Here is a 20,272-nt window from a genome sequence, read left to right as displayed (position 1 = left end):
CACATAACAATATTAACTTTAAATGTAAATGGACTAAATGCTCCAATTAAAAGACACAGACTGGCAAATTGGATAAACACTCAAGACCCATCAGTGTGCTGTATTCAGGAAACCCAACTCACGTGCAGAGACACACATAGGCTCAAAATAAAAGGATGGAGGAAGAACTACCAAGCAAATGGAAAGCAAAAAAAGGCAGGGGTTGCAATCCTAGTCTCTGATAAAAACAGACTTTAAACCAACAAAGATCAAAAGAGACAAAGAAGGCCATTACATAATGGTAAAGGGATTAATTCAACAAGAAGAGCTAACTATCCTAAATATATATGCACCCAATACAGGAGCATCCAGATTCATAAAGCAAGTCCTGAGTGACGTACAAAGAGACTTAGACTCCCACACAAAAATAATGGGAGAATTTAACACCCCACTCTCAACATTAGACAGATCAACGAGACAGAAAGTCAACAGGGATACCCAGAAATTGCACTCACCTCTGCACCAAGTGGACCTAATAGACATCTACAGAACTCTCCACACCAAATCAACAGAATATACATTTTTTTCAGCACCACACCACACCTATTCCAAAATTGACCACATACTCGGAAGTAAAGCTCTCCTCAATAAATGTAAAAGAACAGAAATTATAACAAACTATCTCTCAGATCACAGTGCAATCAAGCTAGAACTCAGGATTAAGAATCTCACTCAAAAATGCTCAACTACATGGAAACTGAACAACCTGCTCCTGAATGACTACTGGGTACATCACGAAATGAAGGCAGAAATAAAGATGTTCTTTGAAACCAATGAGAACCAAGACACAACATACCAGAATCTCTGGGATGCATTCAAAGCAGTGTGTAGAGGGAAATTTATAGCACTAAATGCCCACAAGAGAAAGCAGGAAAGATCCAAAATTGACACCCTAACATCACAATTAAAATAACTAGAAAAGCAAGAGCAAACACATTCAAAAGCTAGCAGAAGGCAAGAAATAACTAAAATCAGAGCAGAACTGAAGGAAATAGAGACACAAAAAACCCTTCAAAAAATTAATGAATGCAGGAGCTGGTTTTTTGAAAGGATCAACAAAATTGATAGACTGCTAGCAAGAATAATAAAAAAAGAGAGAAGAATCAAATAGATGCAATAAAAAATGATAAAGGGGATATCACCGCTGATCCCACAGAAATACAAACTACCATCAGAGTATACTACAAACACCTCTACACAAATAAACTAGAAAATCTAGAAGAAATGGATAAATTCCTCGACACATACACCCTCCCAAGACTAAACCAAGAAGAAGTTGAATCTCTGAATAGACCAATAACAGGAACTGAAATTGTGGCAATAATCAATAGCTTACCAACCAAAAAGAGTCCAGGACCAGATGGATTCACAGCCGAATTCTACCAGAGGTACAAGGAGGAACTGGTACCATTCCTTCTGAAACTATCCCAATCAATAGAAAAAGAGGGACTCCTCCCTAACTCATTTTATGAGGCCAGCATCATCCTGATACCAAAGCTGGGCAGAGACACAACCAAAAAAGAGAATTTTAGACCAACATCCTTGATGAACATTGATGCAAAAATCCTCAATAAAATACTGGCAAACCGAATCCAGCAGTACATCAAAAACTTCTCCACCATAATGAAGTGGACTTCATCCCTGGGATGCAAGGCTGGTTCAATATACACAAATCAATAAATGTAATCCAGCATATAAACAGAACCAAAGACAAAAACCACATGATTATCTCAATAGATGCAGAAAAGGCCTTTGACAAAATTCAACAACCCTTCATGCTAAAAACTCTCAATAAATTAGGTATTGATGGGACGTATCTCAAAATAATAAGAGCTATCTATGACAAACCCACAGCCAATATCATACTGAATGGGCAAAAACTGGAAGCATTCCCTTTGAAAACTGGCACAAGACAGGGATGCCCTCTCTCACCACTCCTATTCAACATAGTGTTGGAAGTTCTGGCCAGGGCAATTAGGCAGGAGAAGGAAATCAAGGGTATTCAATTAGGAAAAGAGGAAGTCAAATTGTCCCTGTTTGCAGACGACATGATTGTATATCTAGAAAACCCCATTGTCTCAGCCCAAAATCTCCTTAAGCTGATAAGCAACTTCAGCAAAGTCTCAGGATACAAAATCAATGTACAAAAATCACAAGCATTCTTATACATCAATAACAGACAAACAGAGAGCCAAATCATGAGTGAATTCCCATTCACAATTGCTTCAAAGAGAATAAAATACCTAGGAATCCAACTTGCAAGGGATGTGAAGGACCTCTTCAAGGAGAACTACAAACCACTGCTCAAGGAAATAAAAGAGGACACACACAAATGGAAGAACATTCCATGCTCATGGGTAGGAAGAATCAATGTCGTGAAAATGGCCATCCTTCCCAAGGTAATTTACAGATTAAATGCCATCCCCATCAAGCTACCAATGACTTTCTTCACAGAATTGGAAAAAACTACTTTAAAGTTCATATGGAACCTAAAAAGAACCCGCATCACCAAGTCAATCCTAAGCCAAAAGAACAAAGCTGGAGGCATCACACTACCTGACTTCAAACTATACTACAAGGCTACAGTAACCAAAACAGCATGGTACTGGTACCAAAACAGAGATATAGATCAATGGAACAGAACAGAGCCATCAGAAATAATGCCACATATCTACAACTATCTGATCTTTGACAAACCTGAGAAAAACAAGCAATGGGGAAAGGATTCCCTATTTAATAAATGGTGCTGGGAAAACTGGCTAGCCCTATGTAGAAAGCTGAAACTGGATCCCTTCCTTACACCTTATACAAAAATCAATTCAAGATGGATTAAAGACTTAAATGTTAGACCTAAAACCATAAAAACCCTAGAAGAAAACCTAGGCATTACCATTCAGGACATAGGCATGGACAAGGACTTAATGTCTAAAACACCAAAAGCAATGGCAACAAAAGCCAAAATTGACAAATGGGATCTAATTAAACTAAAGAGCTTCTGCACAGCAAAGGAAACTACCATCAGAGTGAACAGGCAACCTACAAAATGGGAGAACATTTTCACAACCTACTCATCTGACAAAGGGCTAATATCCAGAATCTACAATGAACTCCAACAAATTTACAAGAAAAAAACAAACAACCCCATCAAAAAGTGGGCAAAGGACATGAACAGACACTTCTCAAAAGAAGACATTTATGCAGCCAAAAAACACATGAAAAAATGCTCACCATCGCTGGCCATCAGAGAAATGCAAATCAAAACCACAATGAGATACCATCTCACACCAGTTAGAATGGCGATCATTAAAAAGTCAGGAAACAACAGGTGCCAGAGAGGATGTGGAGAAATAGGAACACTTTTACACTGTTGGTGGGACTGTAAACTAGTTCAACCATTGTGGAAGTCAGTGTGGCTATTCCTCAGGGATCTAGAACTAGAAATTCCATTCAACCCAGCCATCCCATTACTGGGTATATACCCAAAGGACTATAAATCATGCTGCTATAAAGACACATGCACACGTATGTTTATTGCGGCATTATTCACAATAGCAAAGACTTGGAACCAACCCAAATGTCCAACAATGATAGACTGGATTAAGAAAATGTGGCACATATACACCATGGAATACTATGCAGCCATAAAAAATGATGAGTTCATGTCCTTTGTAGGGACATGGATGAAGTTGGAAATCATCATTCTCAGTAAACTATTGCAAGAACAAAAAACCAAACACCGCATATTCTCACTCATAGGTGGGAATTGAACAATGAGAACATATGGACACAGGAAGGGGAACATCACACTTCGGGGACTGTTGTGGGGTGGGGGGAGGGGGGAGGGATAGCATTGGGAGATATACCTCATGCTAGATGACGAGTTAGTGGGTGCAGCGCACCAGCATGGCACATGTATACATATGTAACTTACCTGCACATTGTGCACATGTACCATAAAACCTAAAGTATTATAATAATAATAATAATAATAATAAATTTTTTAAAAAAAGACTTAAATGTTAGACCTAAAACCATAAAAACCCTAGAAGAAAACCTAGGCAATACCATTCAAGACATAGGCATGGGCAAGGGCTTCATGTCTAAAACACCAAAAGCAATGGCAACAAAAGCCAAAATTGACAAATGGGATCTAATTAAACTAAAGAGCTTCTGCACAGCAAAAGAAACTACCATCAGAGTGAACAGGCAACCTACAAAATGGGAGAACATTTTCACAACCTACTCATCTGACAAAGGGCTAATATCCAGAATCTACAATGAACTCCAACAAATTTACAAGAAAAAAACAAACAACCCCATCAAAAAGTGGGCAAAGGACATGGACAGACGCTTCTCAAAAGAAGACATTTATGCAGCCAAAAAACACATGAAAAAATGCTCACCATCACTGGCCATCAGAGAAATGCAAATCAAAACCACAATGAGATACCATCTCACACCAGTTAGAATGGCAATCATTCAAAAGTCAGGAAACAACAGGTGCTGGAGAGGATGTGGAGAAATAGGAACACTTTTACACTATTGGTGGGACTGTAAACTAGTTCAACCATTTGGAAGTCAGTGTGGCCATTCCTCAGGGATCTAGAACTAGAAATACCATTCGACCCAGCCATCCCATTACTGGGTATATACCCAAAGGATTATAAATCATGCTGCTATAAAGACACATGCACACGTATGTTTATTGTGGCACTATTCACAATAGCAAAGACTTGGAACCAACCCAAATGTCCAACAATGATAGACTAGATTAAGCAAATGTGGCACATATACACCATGGAATACTATGCAGCCATAAAAAATGATGAGTTCATGTCCTTTGTAGGGACATGGATGAAGCTGGAAACCATCATTCTTAGCAAACTATCGCAAGGACAAAAAACCAAACACCGCATGTTCTCACTCATAGGTGGGAATTGAACAATGAGAACACATGGACACAAGAAGGGGAACATCACACTTCGGGGACTGTTGTGGGGTGGGGGGAGGGGGGAGGGATAGCACTGGGAGATATACCTAATGCTAGATGACGAGTTGGTGGGTGCAGCGCACCAGCATGGCACATGTATACATATGTAACTTACCTGCACATTGTGCACATGTACCATAAAAGCTAATGTATAATAATAATAATAATAATAAAAGAAAAAAAGAATTTATGACTTACAGGATTTTCACAGTAGTTTGCTGATCTTTTTTATTTTGCATTTGTGTTTTTCTGTTGCATTCCTAAAGCAATGTCTGTCAAACTTCTTGGGTAACTAAATGGGGAAAGAATAAGATGTCTTATGGACAGTGAGTGAATATCTGTTATTGTGTGAAAATGTTTTCCTGATATAAATAAAAAGAATCATAAAACCGATCTCATAAAGCATAGATATGGCATAAAACTAGAGTGGGCATTAAAATGTATACATTATGTAATATAGGCACCTTGCTGTATATCAATCATACCTAAATTTAAAAAAACAGGAGGGAGGAAGTAAACTTTTAGAGATGATGGATATGCTTATGGCATAGATTGTGATGTATGTATGAAATGAATATGTAATCCTTCTGGTTCGTCAATGATCTCAAAAAAATTTATTTTTTAATCTCTCCAGAAGAAACATAAATATATTTTAAAACTAAAGTAGAAAGAGAATACAGGAAAATATTTTAACCAGACCAAGACTGTATCTTTCATTTTTCTTCAGGGTCTCAATTATTTTCAGAATTATAATAATGCTTCCCTAATCAATCAGTCCTCCATACTAGTACTGTGAATTTCAACTTGAGTCTAGAGAGCAAAGAGAACTTTACTGCCCTGCAGTCTAAGCTCCACTCCACATCAGGCATTCCAGGGGCCCAGCAGGTTTGGGTACAGACTGCAGGTGTCTGGGGAGCACTGTGTGTTCACTGCACAGAGGTAGGTGGCTGAATCGCTGAGCTGGGAGTCTCTGATGAGCAGGGAAATATACTGGCTGGCTCTATTGAGCTGTGCTGTAAACCTTCCATCTTCGTTACCACTGGAGTATACGGACATCAGCAACTTAGGTTCTTTCCTGCAATCCTGTCTGTACCAGAAGAAAGACTGAGAAGCACTGTTGCTGTAAGTGCAGTTGAAAGCGACAGTGGCTCCTTCTGGAACATTGAAGGGTCCAGGATCCTGCTCCACCTCCTTCTGTTGGCTCCAAACCCCTGTGAAAAAGACAGTGGTCAGACAGAGAAGACAAATTGGGAGGAAAATGCTTACTCCCCAGAATTCAAATCATGTTTTTACAGGCCTTCTACTCTCTCTTAGTTAGAGAAAAAATTCAGGCTTCTAGCCCCCAGCCTAGGATAGACAGTATCTCAAAATATTGTACATTATGTTTCTATAGAGATGCCCAACTCACAGCTTAACTGAAGCCACAGGATCACCAGTAAAACTCTCAAGGATATCATCATTCTTTTCTGCCCTGGTTCACTGAGGATTGAAATTTTCAATCCAAAAAAAATGAACATAGCACAGATATTTTATTTCTTCTACTTTAGGAATCATAAAAAGAATCTGTCCTACCAATTAGAAAAAAGAGGTTATTTTCACAACCCCTGGTATATAACTAACCCCTCCTCTTTTCGCCCTTCCCGTTCTCTCTCTTTCTCTCTTTCTCTCCTTCTCTCTCTCTCTCTCACACACACACACACACACACACACACACACACACACACACACACACACACACACACGAGCACTTGAGAGCTTTCCTCAGGGTCCCTAAGAAAACACTGCCATCTTGTGGAATCATGATAGTAATCAAAGACGTACTCAAGATGTAGACCTGTATTATGGAACAGGTGAATATAAAAATCTGACATATTAGTTAAATTAAAAATTTGAGAAGCAAATGCTCCAAGTCAATGTCTGTGGGGGATGTTTATGCATGCATGTGTTTGATATCAAATGGCAACTCTTGTATGAGTAAGAGGAGTTATTTCTAATAGCCACTTTCCTACACTGAACAATCAGTCATGAAGCATTCTATTCCAAAACTTTGAGCGAGATTCTTGCAATTTAAGGAGAATTTCACGTTACATACCTCTTCTCCATGTCAGGCCATACATCCCCATACCATTCTGCTATCTCCAATTTTTAAAGAAATTTCCTGTAATTCAAAAGAATTCTTTCAAAATAGAACGACCTAAAATCTAGCTAAACAAATATGATTTGAGCTCACAGCCTGGGCAACATTTTTTAACAAAGCCAGGGACTGGAGCTTGGAATTCGTCATTCTGTCTTACACCAATGACACGTGCATGTCATGTCAAAACAGTACTTGTTTGGGCTGTTGCAAAAGAGATGGACCTACCTTCACTATCTAGGCTTTTATATGTCTGTTCATTTGTCTAATTCCTCTTATTTCTTTTCTTGTTTTAAGTTTATATCTAGGAATTAATCTCCAAAATTTATGAATTTGGTCTTTTCTTTACCTTTTCATCCTAACCTAAAAAGCAAACCAGATCTATGGAGGGTTACCTATGCAAGAAACTTAACTGGGTCTACAGAGTAACAAACACAACAACCACTGTTCCTCCTCTAGTCCATAATCTGCTCTGTGTCCTTGAAGAAGCTGGTGGCTGTAGGCCAGCAATGATGCAGGCTCTTTTCTACTCAAGAGCCTCGTAATCAGTATTCATCAATGATGGCCTGGGCAGGCCCTTTCCTTTCCCACCAACTGCATAGGAAATAGAATGAAGAATAACATGCTAATATTGAAATCCCTTTTTCTGGGAATACATTGCACATGACAGAAATTACAACAGCCACTTCTCAGTAAGTGTAAAAAGCAAAGGAAGAGTGACAGCAACCCAAGAATGCAGCCACTACATTCTTGGAAAATTTATAAAAAACAAATATAACATCTAAAATTGAATGGGGACCTGAAGCACAGTCCTTTCAGGAAGAAATCACCTTTTTAATATTTGTAACAAAAATAGTATGGGCAAATAGATATAATGTTGTGGTGGACCTAAGAGCGTTATCAATGCTAGCACAGTGACATTTTTTTTAAAAAAAAATTTTTTTAAGTAAAAAAAAAAAAATGACAGAATTTATACATCAAAGTTGTACTGCAAAGCTTCTGTGCCTACTAATGTCTAAATAACATATAAAAGTCCTTCATATGCCTTAAGGACAGTGTTATGGCAATTAGTCAAAGAGAAATCATAGTCCCCTTCCCTGTTGGATTAAGCAGTCTTCATCTTCCATAGCATGAAATTTTCTAGATATGCCTTGTGGACCTCAAAGTATTGAAAGCAAGATCTTATTCAAAGGCAATTTATCTTAAGATACTACTGTAAATGCTACTAATTTTGTGTCTATTTGAAATACATAAGTTGTACTGTTAAAAACAACAACAACAAAGGAAATTTTTATACACATGGAAAAACACATTTTTACTCATTGTGTTCTCATTATACACAATGAGATTATTCTGTATAATTATCACAATATAATTACAATTATTGTTTATGCATTAGTTTGTTAAACAATTTAGGGAAAAAATGGGAGTTACAAACAAAAGCTACAAAAATATTGGCTTTATTCTTATCTATGTAACTACCTTTACCATTGTTCATTATTTTTGCATGGCTCCAAGTTGCTGTCTAGTGCCATTTCTTTTCTGCCTGAAAGATTCCCTTTAGATTTTCTTGTAGGGCAGATCTACAAGTGATGAATACTCTGAGTTTTTGTTTATCTGGAGGTATCTTAATTTCTCCTTTGTTTTAGAACAATAGTTTTGCCTGATATGAAATTGTTGGTTTACATTTTTTTTTTCTTTAAACACTTTAAATATGCCATCCACTGCCTTCTGACTTCCATGGTTTCTGATAAACAATTGACTGCTAATCTTTTGAAAGATCTCTTCCATGTGATTAATCACTTATCTCTTGCAGCTTTCAAGATTCTCCATTTGTCTTTTTCTTTAAACAGTTTGATTATAATGTGTCCCAATGAGATTTTTTTTTTTTTTTTTTTGCCTTTTTTCTACTTGGTCCTTATCAAACTTCTTGGATGTATAGGTCCATGTCTTCCAACAAATTTGGGAAGTTTGGAGTCATGATTTTTACAAATATTCTCCCGCTTTTTCCTTTCCTCTTACTCTGGGAATCCTGTTATCCTTATGGCTGTACTTTTTATAATGTCCCACAGGTCTCTTAAGCTCTCTTCAATTTTTTTCCCTTGTGCTTCTTAGACTGAATAATTTCAATTGGCCTATCTTCACATTTGCAGATTCTTTCTCCTCCCTGTTATTGAGTTCCTTTATCAATTTTTTTGGAAAATTTCCTCTGCATAACCACTTCTTCACTCTGAGAGGGTTTTGAGTTATATGAATACAGGAAAGCCCTTTGAATTAGGCCTTCAGAAAACCACCTGACAGGTCAACATAGTCAGGCACTATTCTTTGATAATGGGTCTACTCTGCTTCCTCCAGCCCCAGAAACCCACGCTGGGAATGCAGAATGCCATTTAAAGACTATTTTCAAGCCAGTGATGGAAAGATGGAGCAAAGGAAACTTACACTATCACAAATCTCTCCTGCTAGGTTGCAGTTACCTTTTTGTTGATTAAATGTGTGCTTGGTTGCTATAAAACTTTCTGTGGTCTTTGGCTAGAATGGAATGGTTATGGTCTTATAGTTTCTGCCTTCATAGTCAATCCTTTTCCTGGTCCTTTGGCTGCAGAAAACAGGCATTTATTTGGGATTTCTTTTCTGTACCCACTGGCATTACCAGGTTACTGGCTACTCCTGGATGCCACTGGGTTGTATGAGGCAAAAGAAAACTCATGAAACTCACTGTTGTAGCATTGTTCAGGTCCTCAATTTCTTAGACAATCTGGCTTTTTCTCTCTATCTTTTAGAAACTTTTTATCTTTTGATTTTATATACAAACAGTCCCTGACTTAACAATGACTTGACTTATGATTTTTTTCATGGTGCAAAAGCAATACCCAATCAGTACAAACCATACTTTGTGTACCGATACAACCTTTCTATTATTCTCTTTGGGTATTTTATTCAATAAATTAGATGAGATACTCAACACTTTGTTATAAAATAGGCTTTGTGTTAGATGATTTTGCCCAACCATAGGCTAATGTAAGTGTTCTGAGCATGATTAACATAGGATAGGCAAACTTATGATGTTCAGTATATAAGATGTATTAAATGCATTTTATACCCACAGTATTTTAAACTACAATCAGTTTACTGGGAAGTAATCTCATTTCGATTCAAGGGCCATCTATAATGTCCAGAATTTTTAGCTGTATCTAACATTAATAGAAAAAAGTACACCTCCTCTAACGTTCTAGAAGTGAAAGGCATGATGCTTCTTTCTTTCTCCTAACAGTGACCTTAGAACAGCCTGGTTGGTACACTCTCCAGGCAGCAGCATGGTCAGAATGGTATTAATATTGAATTCCAGTTCAGCCACCTATATTCTTTTCTTGGTTAAACATGATTTTACATAATGAGGATAACCAGCATTTATGTGAGTGCACAGCTTTACAAGTTCCCATTCAGTTTTCCAGGAAGGCCAAGGTGGTAATTATGATGAATCTATGTAAATGTCATACAAATGCCTGTTCCTCTTTCTATTTATTCTAGGCAAATGATTTTGGTGTGACTAGGAACTGACTACAAAAAAAAGGCAAAGTTATAGCTACTAGAATGGGATGAACCGATTTTGTGATGGTGGAGAAAGAGCAACAACACTGGCACCTAGGAAGGGAAAATCTTAGACCGAGAGGTGGAGGAGTGGAGAATTAATTCACTCTTTGTATTCTAGGTCAAGCACCACAGCCTAGCAAGACAATTATATGGTCTGCTGGAGCCAAGCAGCAGCTGCAGTTGGCTATCCAATCTGCTGTTGGTTTGTCATCCTCTTCCACATTCCTTGAAATAGTAAAACTCCTGTGAATATGGCCTCTCCTGAACATTTCTGCAATACATGCATCAATAGCAGCTTCCCACCATAGATTCTCCATCCTTGTCTGTGTATAAACACAGGAATCAGTACAACTTCGTCTCAGTCTGACTCATACAAATGTATATGCTTCTCTGGATGTCTGAAAAGTCTTGGGTTATGCCATGAATGGCTACAGAGGTTGCAAATACTCAATGGCACTGCTCATATAGCTTAAAAAAAGCAATGGCAGCAGCAGGCCATCTGGAGTGGCCACTACCATCACAGCAGGGAGGCATGGCTGGGGCTGCACACTCCATGGAACCAGGGACAATCAGGAGCCCCGCCCCTTCTGAGTTGGAGCAGGAGCTCCCCAGGTGCCACTGCAGCTGCCCAAGCCACAACTTCGGGGCATCACTGTCCTCTCTGCCCAGGAGAAGGTGGGAACCCTGCCCTTCCAGGCACAGCTGCAGCTTCCCAAGTCATGGCTGCAGACCTAGGCCTCCCTATGCTCTTGGGGAAACCAGGAGCAGGCAGGAGCCCCACCCTTCTCAGTGAAGCTGCAGCAACACAAGTCAATGCTGCAGACCCGGGCCTTCTGCTCCATGGGGTAGGCAGGAGCATTGCCCCCTCAACCTCCCTCTGTGGGCAGCTACAGCCTCCCAAACTGCAGCTGTGGACCAAGGCATCTCTGTACTCTTGAGGGCCTGGGAAGCCCTCCCTGCCTTCACAGGCTCAGAAGTACCCACTCCTGCTGCCTGGCTTCTCCTTGTTGTCAGCACCCCGTCTGATCTCAGAGCAAAGTGGGGGCCAAGCCCAGGCACTGTTGCAGCACAGTAGAGTGTGCACACACTAGGGGAAGTGTTCACACACAAGCCCTCTGCCACCTCGACCCCCTCCAGATTTTGGGTACTGACGAGCATAAGAGGGAAGCCAAGGGGGCACTGGCCTGAAGGCACTCCTTGGCACCTACCATCTGGGCACCATGAAAGACAGTAGGAGGCAGACAGGTATCTGGGTGGAAGGGGTGGGTCCCCAGTGAGGCCACACCTTCAGGCTAAGGAGGGCCTGAAGGCTGGGTGTCAGGCTGCCAGTCCCCCAGACTGGTGTGGGAACTTCTGGTGCCTTTTCTGGGCCTGCCTATGGCTGCCCATGGATCAACTGGGCATGCACTTCCTCCCTTCTGAGGCCCATAAAAGCCCCAGGCTCAGCCAGAGCTGAGCAGACGTCAGGATGACCAGCAGCAGAGAGGAGCTAACCACTACAAGGCTTCTTCTCTATTGAGAGCTGCACACACTGGTACAACCAGCTGCAGAGAGGAGCTACCCACTCCAGGGCCTCCTCTCTGCTGAGAGCTACAAAGACAACAGGACAGCCTGCCTGCAGAGAGGAGTTTCCCACTCCAGGGTCTCCTCTCTGCTACGAGCTGAACACTCATTGGAACACCCTAGCTGTGGAAAGAAGCTACCCAATGCGGGTCTCCTCTGAGCTGTCCTATCACTTAATAAAGCTCCACTTCATCTTGCTAACCCTCTACTTGTCTGTGTACCTCATTCTTCCTGGTTGCAGGACAAGAACTTGGAACCCATCAAATGGTGGGGCTAAAAGAGCTGTTCCACAAACAGGGCTGAAACATGTCCCTTGTTCACCACATTGTGGGTAAAAAGAAGAAGAGAAGTGCTGTGGCCCTTTGGAAAGCCCAGACCTGACAGCACCCCAAGTCAGGGCTATGACCCCCCTCTTTGGGACCCTATGGTTCCTGGCTTCTCCAAGCTTTTGGGTGCCACTGTGTTCCCTGGTGCCAGCAGTTAATGCTGCTTGCAATGCAACTGGTCCAGCCCCAGCCTTGTGGAGAGCTGGCACCCACGCCAGCACTGCCCACCTCACTGCAGCAGCCAGCATGTATGACTGTGCAGTGGCAAGACTCCATACTTCCTCACACATCCTTCACTGCTCCATGCCTGACTCACCCTTGGCAGGCATAAAATCCAGGCCGGTAGCACGAGCTGAGCGTAGTCTTCCAGGCCAAGTAAGTGGAATGAGCCCAGTGGGCCCATGCAAAACTTGAGTAGAGGCACCACCAACCACAGAGGTTTCTGGTCAGAAAAGCAACACCCCAAGGATCCTATGACAAAAGTGATGTAATGCTGATCCAAATCAAGTTTAACAATAAATTCCAAACTGGATTAACCTGTTGGGTTATGCTTATGTCTGGGAATAGGTGGGACAGAACATCTTTCCATTAGGAATGGTTGGTGCTTTTTAGACTCTTTTTGACAATTAAAACAAAGATTAACATGTCAATCTAAACTTCGATGTATAATGGATAAGAAATTACATCCTAGTTATCTATACTTTGGGACTTTGTCACAGCTGACTAAATGGGTGAAGTTAATGTTGCAGATTGGTCTGCTGATAGTAGCCTTATTTAAACATTGTTTGAGGCAAATTCAATGTATTTAGTCTCAGAATCTCTGTTCGTCAAATTGATCAGAATGGCTTCTGGAGTGGCATACTCATGAGAAAAATTTCTAGAAAATAACATGATGTAAGAATATGGAGTGGGTATTGTTGAAAACCAGACCATCCTTAATCTCTTATACTCATAAATGTCTTGCTAGGTATGCCAGTGGTTTAAGACCATGATCACTCTACCTGACCAATTTCCAGAGTTATGCTTGCAGCAAGAAACCTTGAGGGTTGAGGTACTGTTTCCCTCTGAGACAAAGAGCAAGTTGCTTTACTCCTTACTATAAAAGCAGTGAATTCTCCAAGCTCAAAGTTCCTCAGTTATGACACAGTACCACTTCAAACAAAGTATACATCAGCAAACATATCATCTTTTTTAGAGTCAAGGGAAAGAACAACTGAAGTGAATGTAACAATGTTTATGCTGTTTGCTGTGTCATGAGTAATAAAATCCTTTGTCTCTAAGTAGTTTCATGTATTTACTATAGCCTCAATCAAACAAGATTAGTAACTTGTAGGAACAGAAAACATCCAAAATCTGACAAATCCCTCCTCTCCATTATAGTAAAGACTAAAGACTTGAATTACCTTTTTTTTTTTAAGACAGAAGAGGTTTCACTATATTGCCCAGGCTGGATTTGAACTCCCGGGATCAAGGGATCCTCCCAACTCAGCTTCCTGACTACCTGGGACTGCAGGCACACATCACCACACTTGGTTTGAATTACTTTTGACAACAATAAGTTTCCCAAAACTGGTCTTGAATGAACCTTTTTTGAAGGATAATGTATAGCCCCATATGGGAATTAACTATCACATCTGATCAAATATTTGATCAATTTTCTGATATTCTTTAATAAAATAAAGACTCATTCTGAGATATTAGTGTTATAATCTCAGATGACTGTTAATCTCATGATGAGCCTAACAACCACTACACAGAGTACAGTCATTATGAACCAATAATAATTTGACCATAATAATTATCTTTAACCTGACTTTAAAAAAAAACCTAGCTTTCTATAAAATGTCTCTACTTAGTCCAATTATTTGAATGTGTTTCCTGATGCAATTTTTCTCTTGCAATAATTTGAGATTAAACTTTGACATGTGCTTATCATTATTTGATTTGGGAAGTTGTTTTCATACTTTCCAACATCTTTTAAGTATACCTTTTTTTTCTTTCAGATGTTTTACTGTGGGATTATGTTTAGAGTTTGCTCGGTTCATTCAGATTACACCTGATGTCAATTGAGTGACGACAGGTTGAGACCCTGCGTTGATCTAGTTGTTTGGCAGAGTTCACTGAGCATAGGAAGGCCTGGTCCGGAGACAAGGGGTGAGTGCCTGCATTAAAGAACTCTACCAGATATCTGAGCAGGGAGCACATACACGAAGTTCAGATTTGCTAGGATGGGAGTGAGAAGAAAGCGAAAGGAAAAAAGAACACAAGGCCAAGCAACATTCATTTATTCATTCTGTATATATTTCTTTCTTATTTTATTTTATTTTATTTTTTAAGAGATGAGTTCTTGCTTTGTCACCCAGAGCTGAAGTGCAGTGGCACCATCATAGCTCACTGCAGCCTCCAACTCTTGGGCTCAAGATATCCTTCTGTCTGAACCTCTTGAGTAGCTAGGACTGCAGGCGCATGCCACCACACTCATCTAATTTATTATTATTATTATTATTATTATACTTTAAGTTTTAGGGTACATGTGCACAATGTGCAGGTTAGTTACATATGTATCCATGTGCCATGCTGGTGTGCTGCACCCATTAACTCGTCATTTAGCATTAGGTATATCTCCTAATGCTATCCCTCCCCCCTCCCCCCACCCCACAGCAGTCCCCAGAGTGTGATGTTCCCCTTCCTGTGTCCATGTGTTCTCATTGTTCAATTCCCATCTATGACACTCATCTAATATTTTATTTTTATTTTTTGTAGAGATGAGGGTCTCACTATGTTGCCTAGGCTGGTCCTTAACTCCTGACCTCAACTGATCCTTCCACCTCAGCCTCCCAAAGTACTGGAATTACAAACATGAGCCACCACGCCCAGCCACATGCAGAAGATATTTTTTCACTGACTACTATGGGTCAGTCACTAAAGGTAGGCACTAAAGTTAAAGGTGTGATTAAACAAACAATATCCCTGACCTCATAGAAGTTGTATCCTAATTGGAAGTTTAGGCAATGAACACATTGGCATGTAAATCAACATTATAACTAGATGTTATGATTATTACCATAAGGGAAATAACTAGGTTTTGTGATAAAGCTATGGGGAGATCCATGGATGGCTACATTAGTCACGAAGATCAACAGAAGTCAGAAGTCTTTATCTATATAGTAGTGTACTTGAGCTGAGACCTGAAATGTGAAAATGAATTGGGCTTGCCCATATTTGGAGGAACAGCATTTCAAATGGACGAGTTTGACTAAATGTGGAAAAGAATATGGCAAGTTCAGAATACTGAAAGGAGAATAGTGTTATTGCTACATAGAGAGCTAGGAGAGTTAAAAGGGGAGATTGAAAAGGAGGTTCACATGATATATATCTTTGTGTATCACAGCCTGAAATTTGCATTTTATTCTAGAAGCAATAGAAAGCCACTGAAGCATTTTTGAGCTAGTAGAGACAACTTTTACCTTATATTGTAAAAAATCATTCTGGCACCCCATCAAAGGGGTGCTTCTCAAACTTTTAAGGATAGAACCACATGGTTGTTCTGTTAAAATGCAGATTCAAATTCAGTCAGCCTGAGATTCCGCACAAGTTCAGATAGTGCTGGTCCACACTTAACAGTAGGAACGACATGGAGAACAGCCTTGAAAGAAAAGAGAACATTAGAAGGTAAATGGGACCATGACAGTGTTTTTCAAAGTTCTTCTTTAACATATATTATTGTATGAAAAGATACTTATGTTGTATGAAACACTCTTACTCTTTATGTTTTCTAGTCCTGTTTTATTTATTTTTAATAACAAATGTATAATTTCATAAAGTAAAAGAGTTAAAACATTTAAAAATTTTACTTGGCAAAGTGGAAACCTCTTTCAGGTAATAATGTTCATAACAGGTAAAGAAAGTATGGAAAACAAAAAGCATTACATGCTATTGTTGGAATCACAATTTGGTGAAAAATTTCTTCCTGAAAATTAGATATGCAGTGTTACGTGTTTTCCCTTATTCACCCAACTCCATTCTGTTAAAGCTGTGACTTTAATGATGTTAATAAAAACATTGTCTATAATACTGGATAATTAGAAATATTATCAAAAGGTGAGTCACTTTTAAAAATATCTATATAATGAAAACTAGACAGTCATTTAAAATTATATCCTCAATATATGATCCCTGGCATGGAAATATCTATAATGTTGAGAGAAGCAAGCACGTTAATAAATACTGGGCACATTATCAGCCCCATTCATAGAGAAATGTAGTTGTATATGTATACAAGAAAATTTGAAAAATAGAAATACTTGTTATTTCTAGGCAATGAAGTTATGAGAATGCTCTACTTTGATAGGTAGTCATATCTTCTAATTTATTCTAGGTTGAACATACACAATTAAATAAAACTTTTAATTTAATTTAAATGTAAAACACACAACTGTTTTCTTCAAACTCTAGATCCTGCTTTGCATTGTTGGTGGAAGAAGCAACTGACAAGGGATCATAAAGCCTAGACTCTACTTCTAGCTTTCATTTTACTGTAAGTCATGCTTGAGTAAATGATACCATACTTGTGGATCCTAATTATTTCATTTATAAAATGAAGGGTATAGGCTGGATCAGTATTTCTTAAAGTGTGATTGATACAAGAGGTCCTATTAGGCAGTATACAGACAACCTTTTCAATTGTTACATATATGATGCTATTTTAATTTGTATTGGGAAAAATATGAGCAGCACTTTAAATATATTATTTATATCATATACATGGTTTCACAGATGGTATGTGGTCAAATGAAGACAATTTTACATAGTTACTTTTAAAGTCTATTTAACATAAACATCAATTTAATATTAAATTAAGTAAATAATGGTATAGATGGTACATAGATACCAAAAACATCATGAAGATATGATCAAATGGGTAAAATGTTCCTGAAGAGGGTACAGCCTGGAGAAAACTTGCCTCATGGACTCAGAGCCTGCACCACAAAGGGGTCTACCCTCTTAAAGAGTAAAGCAGTGGAAGGAATCTGCGGGCAAACAGGCTCAGAATCTGTACAAACTGCATTGAGGAATGAAATTTCAATAATAACAAAAGGAAATTTAATTTAATATAAATTCAGTTTCATTACATAAGAAAGATGCATTATCCTTCACTTCTGTTTTGGAGATGGGAGTCATAAAGAAAGTTCCTTCTATACAAAAAAGAAAAAAAAAAACCTTCACTCCCACCTGCAAGGCTAGGCCTGTGTTAAGGGTCCCGGCTGCAGGCTGTGGTACAGGCTGCAGGTGCTGGGGAGACACTGTGCTGCAAAGCACAGAAGTAGGTGGCTGAATCTCCAGGATGAGAGACTGGGATATTCCAAACACTATAAAACTTTTCTTTTCCAAGCAGTCCTTTAAAATATTTGTCTCCCTGCTCCTTCTGGCTTGATTGAATTAAGGTCAAAGACACAAGTCTTCTTCCCGGATCCTGCCAGAACCAGTGGAAATTGAAGAGTGTTCTCTCCTGATAAGTACAATTAAGAACGGCATGCATTCCCTCCTGGATATTCAGGAATGAAGGACTCTGCTCCGGTGTATGTAGTCTATTCACCCCTGTTTAAACAGAGAACCACAGACAGAGGACATTCATTCACGGAAATTCATTCATTTGGAAGATATACTCTCTTTTCACAGCCCCCACAGGTGAGCACTGAGACCCTAACCACCCTTCTATAACTTCCAGACTTATAAAGAAGAAACTACAGTCTGCTCTTTTTTATGATATTTCCAGAGCCCAGCAACTCACAGCACAGCTGCCAGGAGGAAATCAAGAATGAAACTCCCAAGGGCTTCTCCATTTTTATCACTTAGACTCAGTGAGGTCTCTGGCTGGGGTCTGGGAGCCCTCAAACACTATCAAGCCAAATCTCTGGTTTCTCTGAGTTAATATTCATAGTTCTTTGTTGCAGGAAGCTGAAAGTCTCCCCAACCAGCCAGAAACAAGATTTACTCCCCCGTGCACAGATCACACAGCTCCTCCTGATCTCTGAAGAAGTAACATGGAAAAGGACTCTGGCAGGACCAGGTGCTGATTCTCAGTCAGCTGCACCTAGTGTTTGTCCCCTAGATGTTCCTCTTTCCTTTTTTCTTCTATAATACTTCCTGGGCATCTACCATGTATGTACAAGTTATAAATTGAATAACTAAAAAGGACTTCTCCCCCAAACCTAGAAAGGTTATTTTCTCTCCTTTCCAATGCAGAGCTCTGTTAAATGAGCTCCTGGGTGTGGATCTAGTTATTGGCACTGTAGGTCAGTATAATGGTGTTATATCGGAGTCCTGCTCCATAAAGCTCATGTGGATTCATCATAGAACTTACACTAAATTACACCAGAAGCAAGAAAGCTTCATTTTTTGTGCAGAAAACCTATGAGATAAAAACAAACAAACAAGAAAGCCAATACTGTCAGCTCAAATAAGTGGATGGAATAAGGCCAATGTGAAATAAAGGATGACTCTCGGCCATAACCATAGTAAAAGAATATAATCAACAGAAGGAGAGTGGAAAGGTAAACCTTAATCTATACTTAAAGTTTCTTATTTTTTTATTTTAGATTACCTTTGTTTTATCATTTATGTCCAAGAATAACTACCATTAGTTGAAAAATTATTTTCTACCAATGCAATTCCATCATTTAATTAAGTTCACTTAATTCAATCCTTATGACCATGTGATGTATGTGTAATTACCATTGATGATGTGTAGGTGCTCTGAGGTTATGTAATTTTGTCCAGAGTAATGTAATTTAGTAAGTGATAGATACAGTATTTCAATGCCTGTGCCTTTTAATCTCCGTATGAAACCTGCAAACTAAACTAAACTAAAGCAAGCAAGGAAATGCCTATATTGGAATGCAAACTTCCCAAGATATTCCTGTAAAAGAAAGTGAACACTATAGACAAACATAGACTCAAGCCTCGTAATGGAAGGTCTTTTGTGTCTGCATTTATCTATTTTGTTTATTACCCTACTCCTTCTACCTACAAAAAAACCTGTCACTTGTTATTTGTTTTTTGTTTCGTTTTGTTTTGTTTGAGATGGACTCTCATTCCATCGCCCAGGCTGGAGTGCAGTTGTGCAATCACAGCTCACTGCAACCTCCGCCTCCCGGGTTCAAGCTATTCTCCTGCCTCAGCCTCCCTAGTAGCTGGGATTACAGGTGCATGCCACCATGCCTGGCTAATTTTTGTATTTTTAGTAGAGACAGGGTTTCTTCATGTTGGCCAGGCTGGTCTTGAATGCCTGACTTCAAGTGATTCGCCCACCTTGGCCTCCCAAAGTGCTGGGATTACAAGCGTGAGCCACCACACCTGGCCTTATTATTTGTTTAATAAATAATTGTGTAATGAACAAATTCAATGTGTGTCTCTCCTTCAAGACCTAACTAAATTTGCTATTCCCCATGATACTTTCTCCTATCTTTTCTGTCCCACAGTAATCTCCTCCTGAGAATACCTTTAAAACTTATTTGTCCACATACTTGGAATTTTACCTATTGATTCCATTTTCATGTGTTTTATCTTTTTCTTCAATTAATTTATGATTACTTACACAAGTCTGCTGTAGCAGCAATCTGAACT

At 39.2% G+C, this 20,272-nt stretch overlaps 2 gene segments (V, D, J or C); both read right to left on the bottom strand.

Annotated features, from left to right (window-relative positions):
- Nucleotides 1-5,890: 5,890 nt before the first annotated feature.
- On the bottom strand, nt 5,891-6,720 carry LOC134760133 (T cell receptor alpha variable 12-1-like). The segment is given in 2 exon segments: nt 5,891-6,240; nt 6,438-6,720. Coding segments are annotated over 2 exon segments (459 nt in total).
- An 11,177-nt stretch (nt 6,721-17,897) lies between these two features.
- LOC134760132 (T cell receptor alpha variable 21-like) lies at nt 17,898-18,489 on the bottom strand. The segment is given in 2 exon segments: nt 17,898-18,244; nt 18,438-18,489. Coding segments are annotated over 2 exon segments (399 nt in total).
- Nucleotides 18,490-20,272: the final 1,783 nt, after the last annotated feature.

This window comes from Pongo abelii, chromosome 15 (assembly GCF_028885655.2).
Source record: "Pongo abelii isolate AG06213 chromosome 15, NHGRI_mPonAbe1-v2.0_pri, whole genome shotgun sequence".
NCBI lineage: Eukaryota > Metazoa > Chordata > Mammalia > Primates > Hominidae > Pongo > Pongo abelii.
This window is presented reverse-complemented; position numbering and strand designations above follow the sequence as displayed.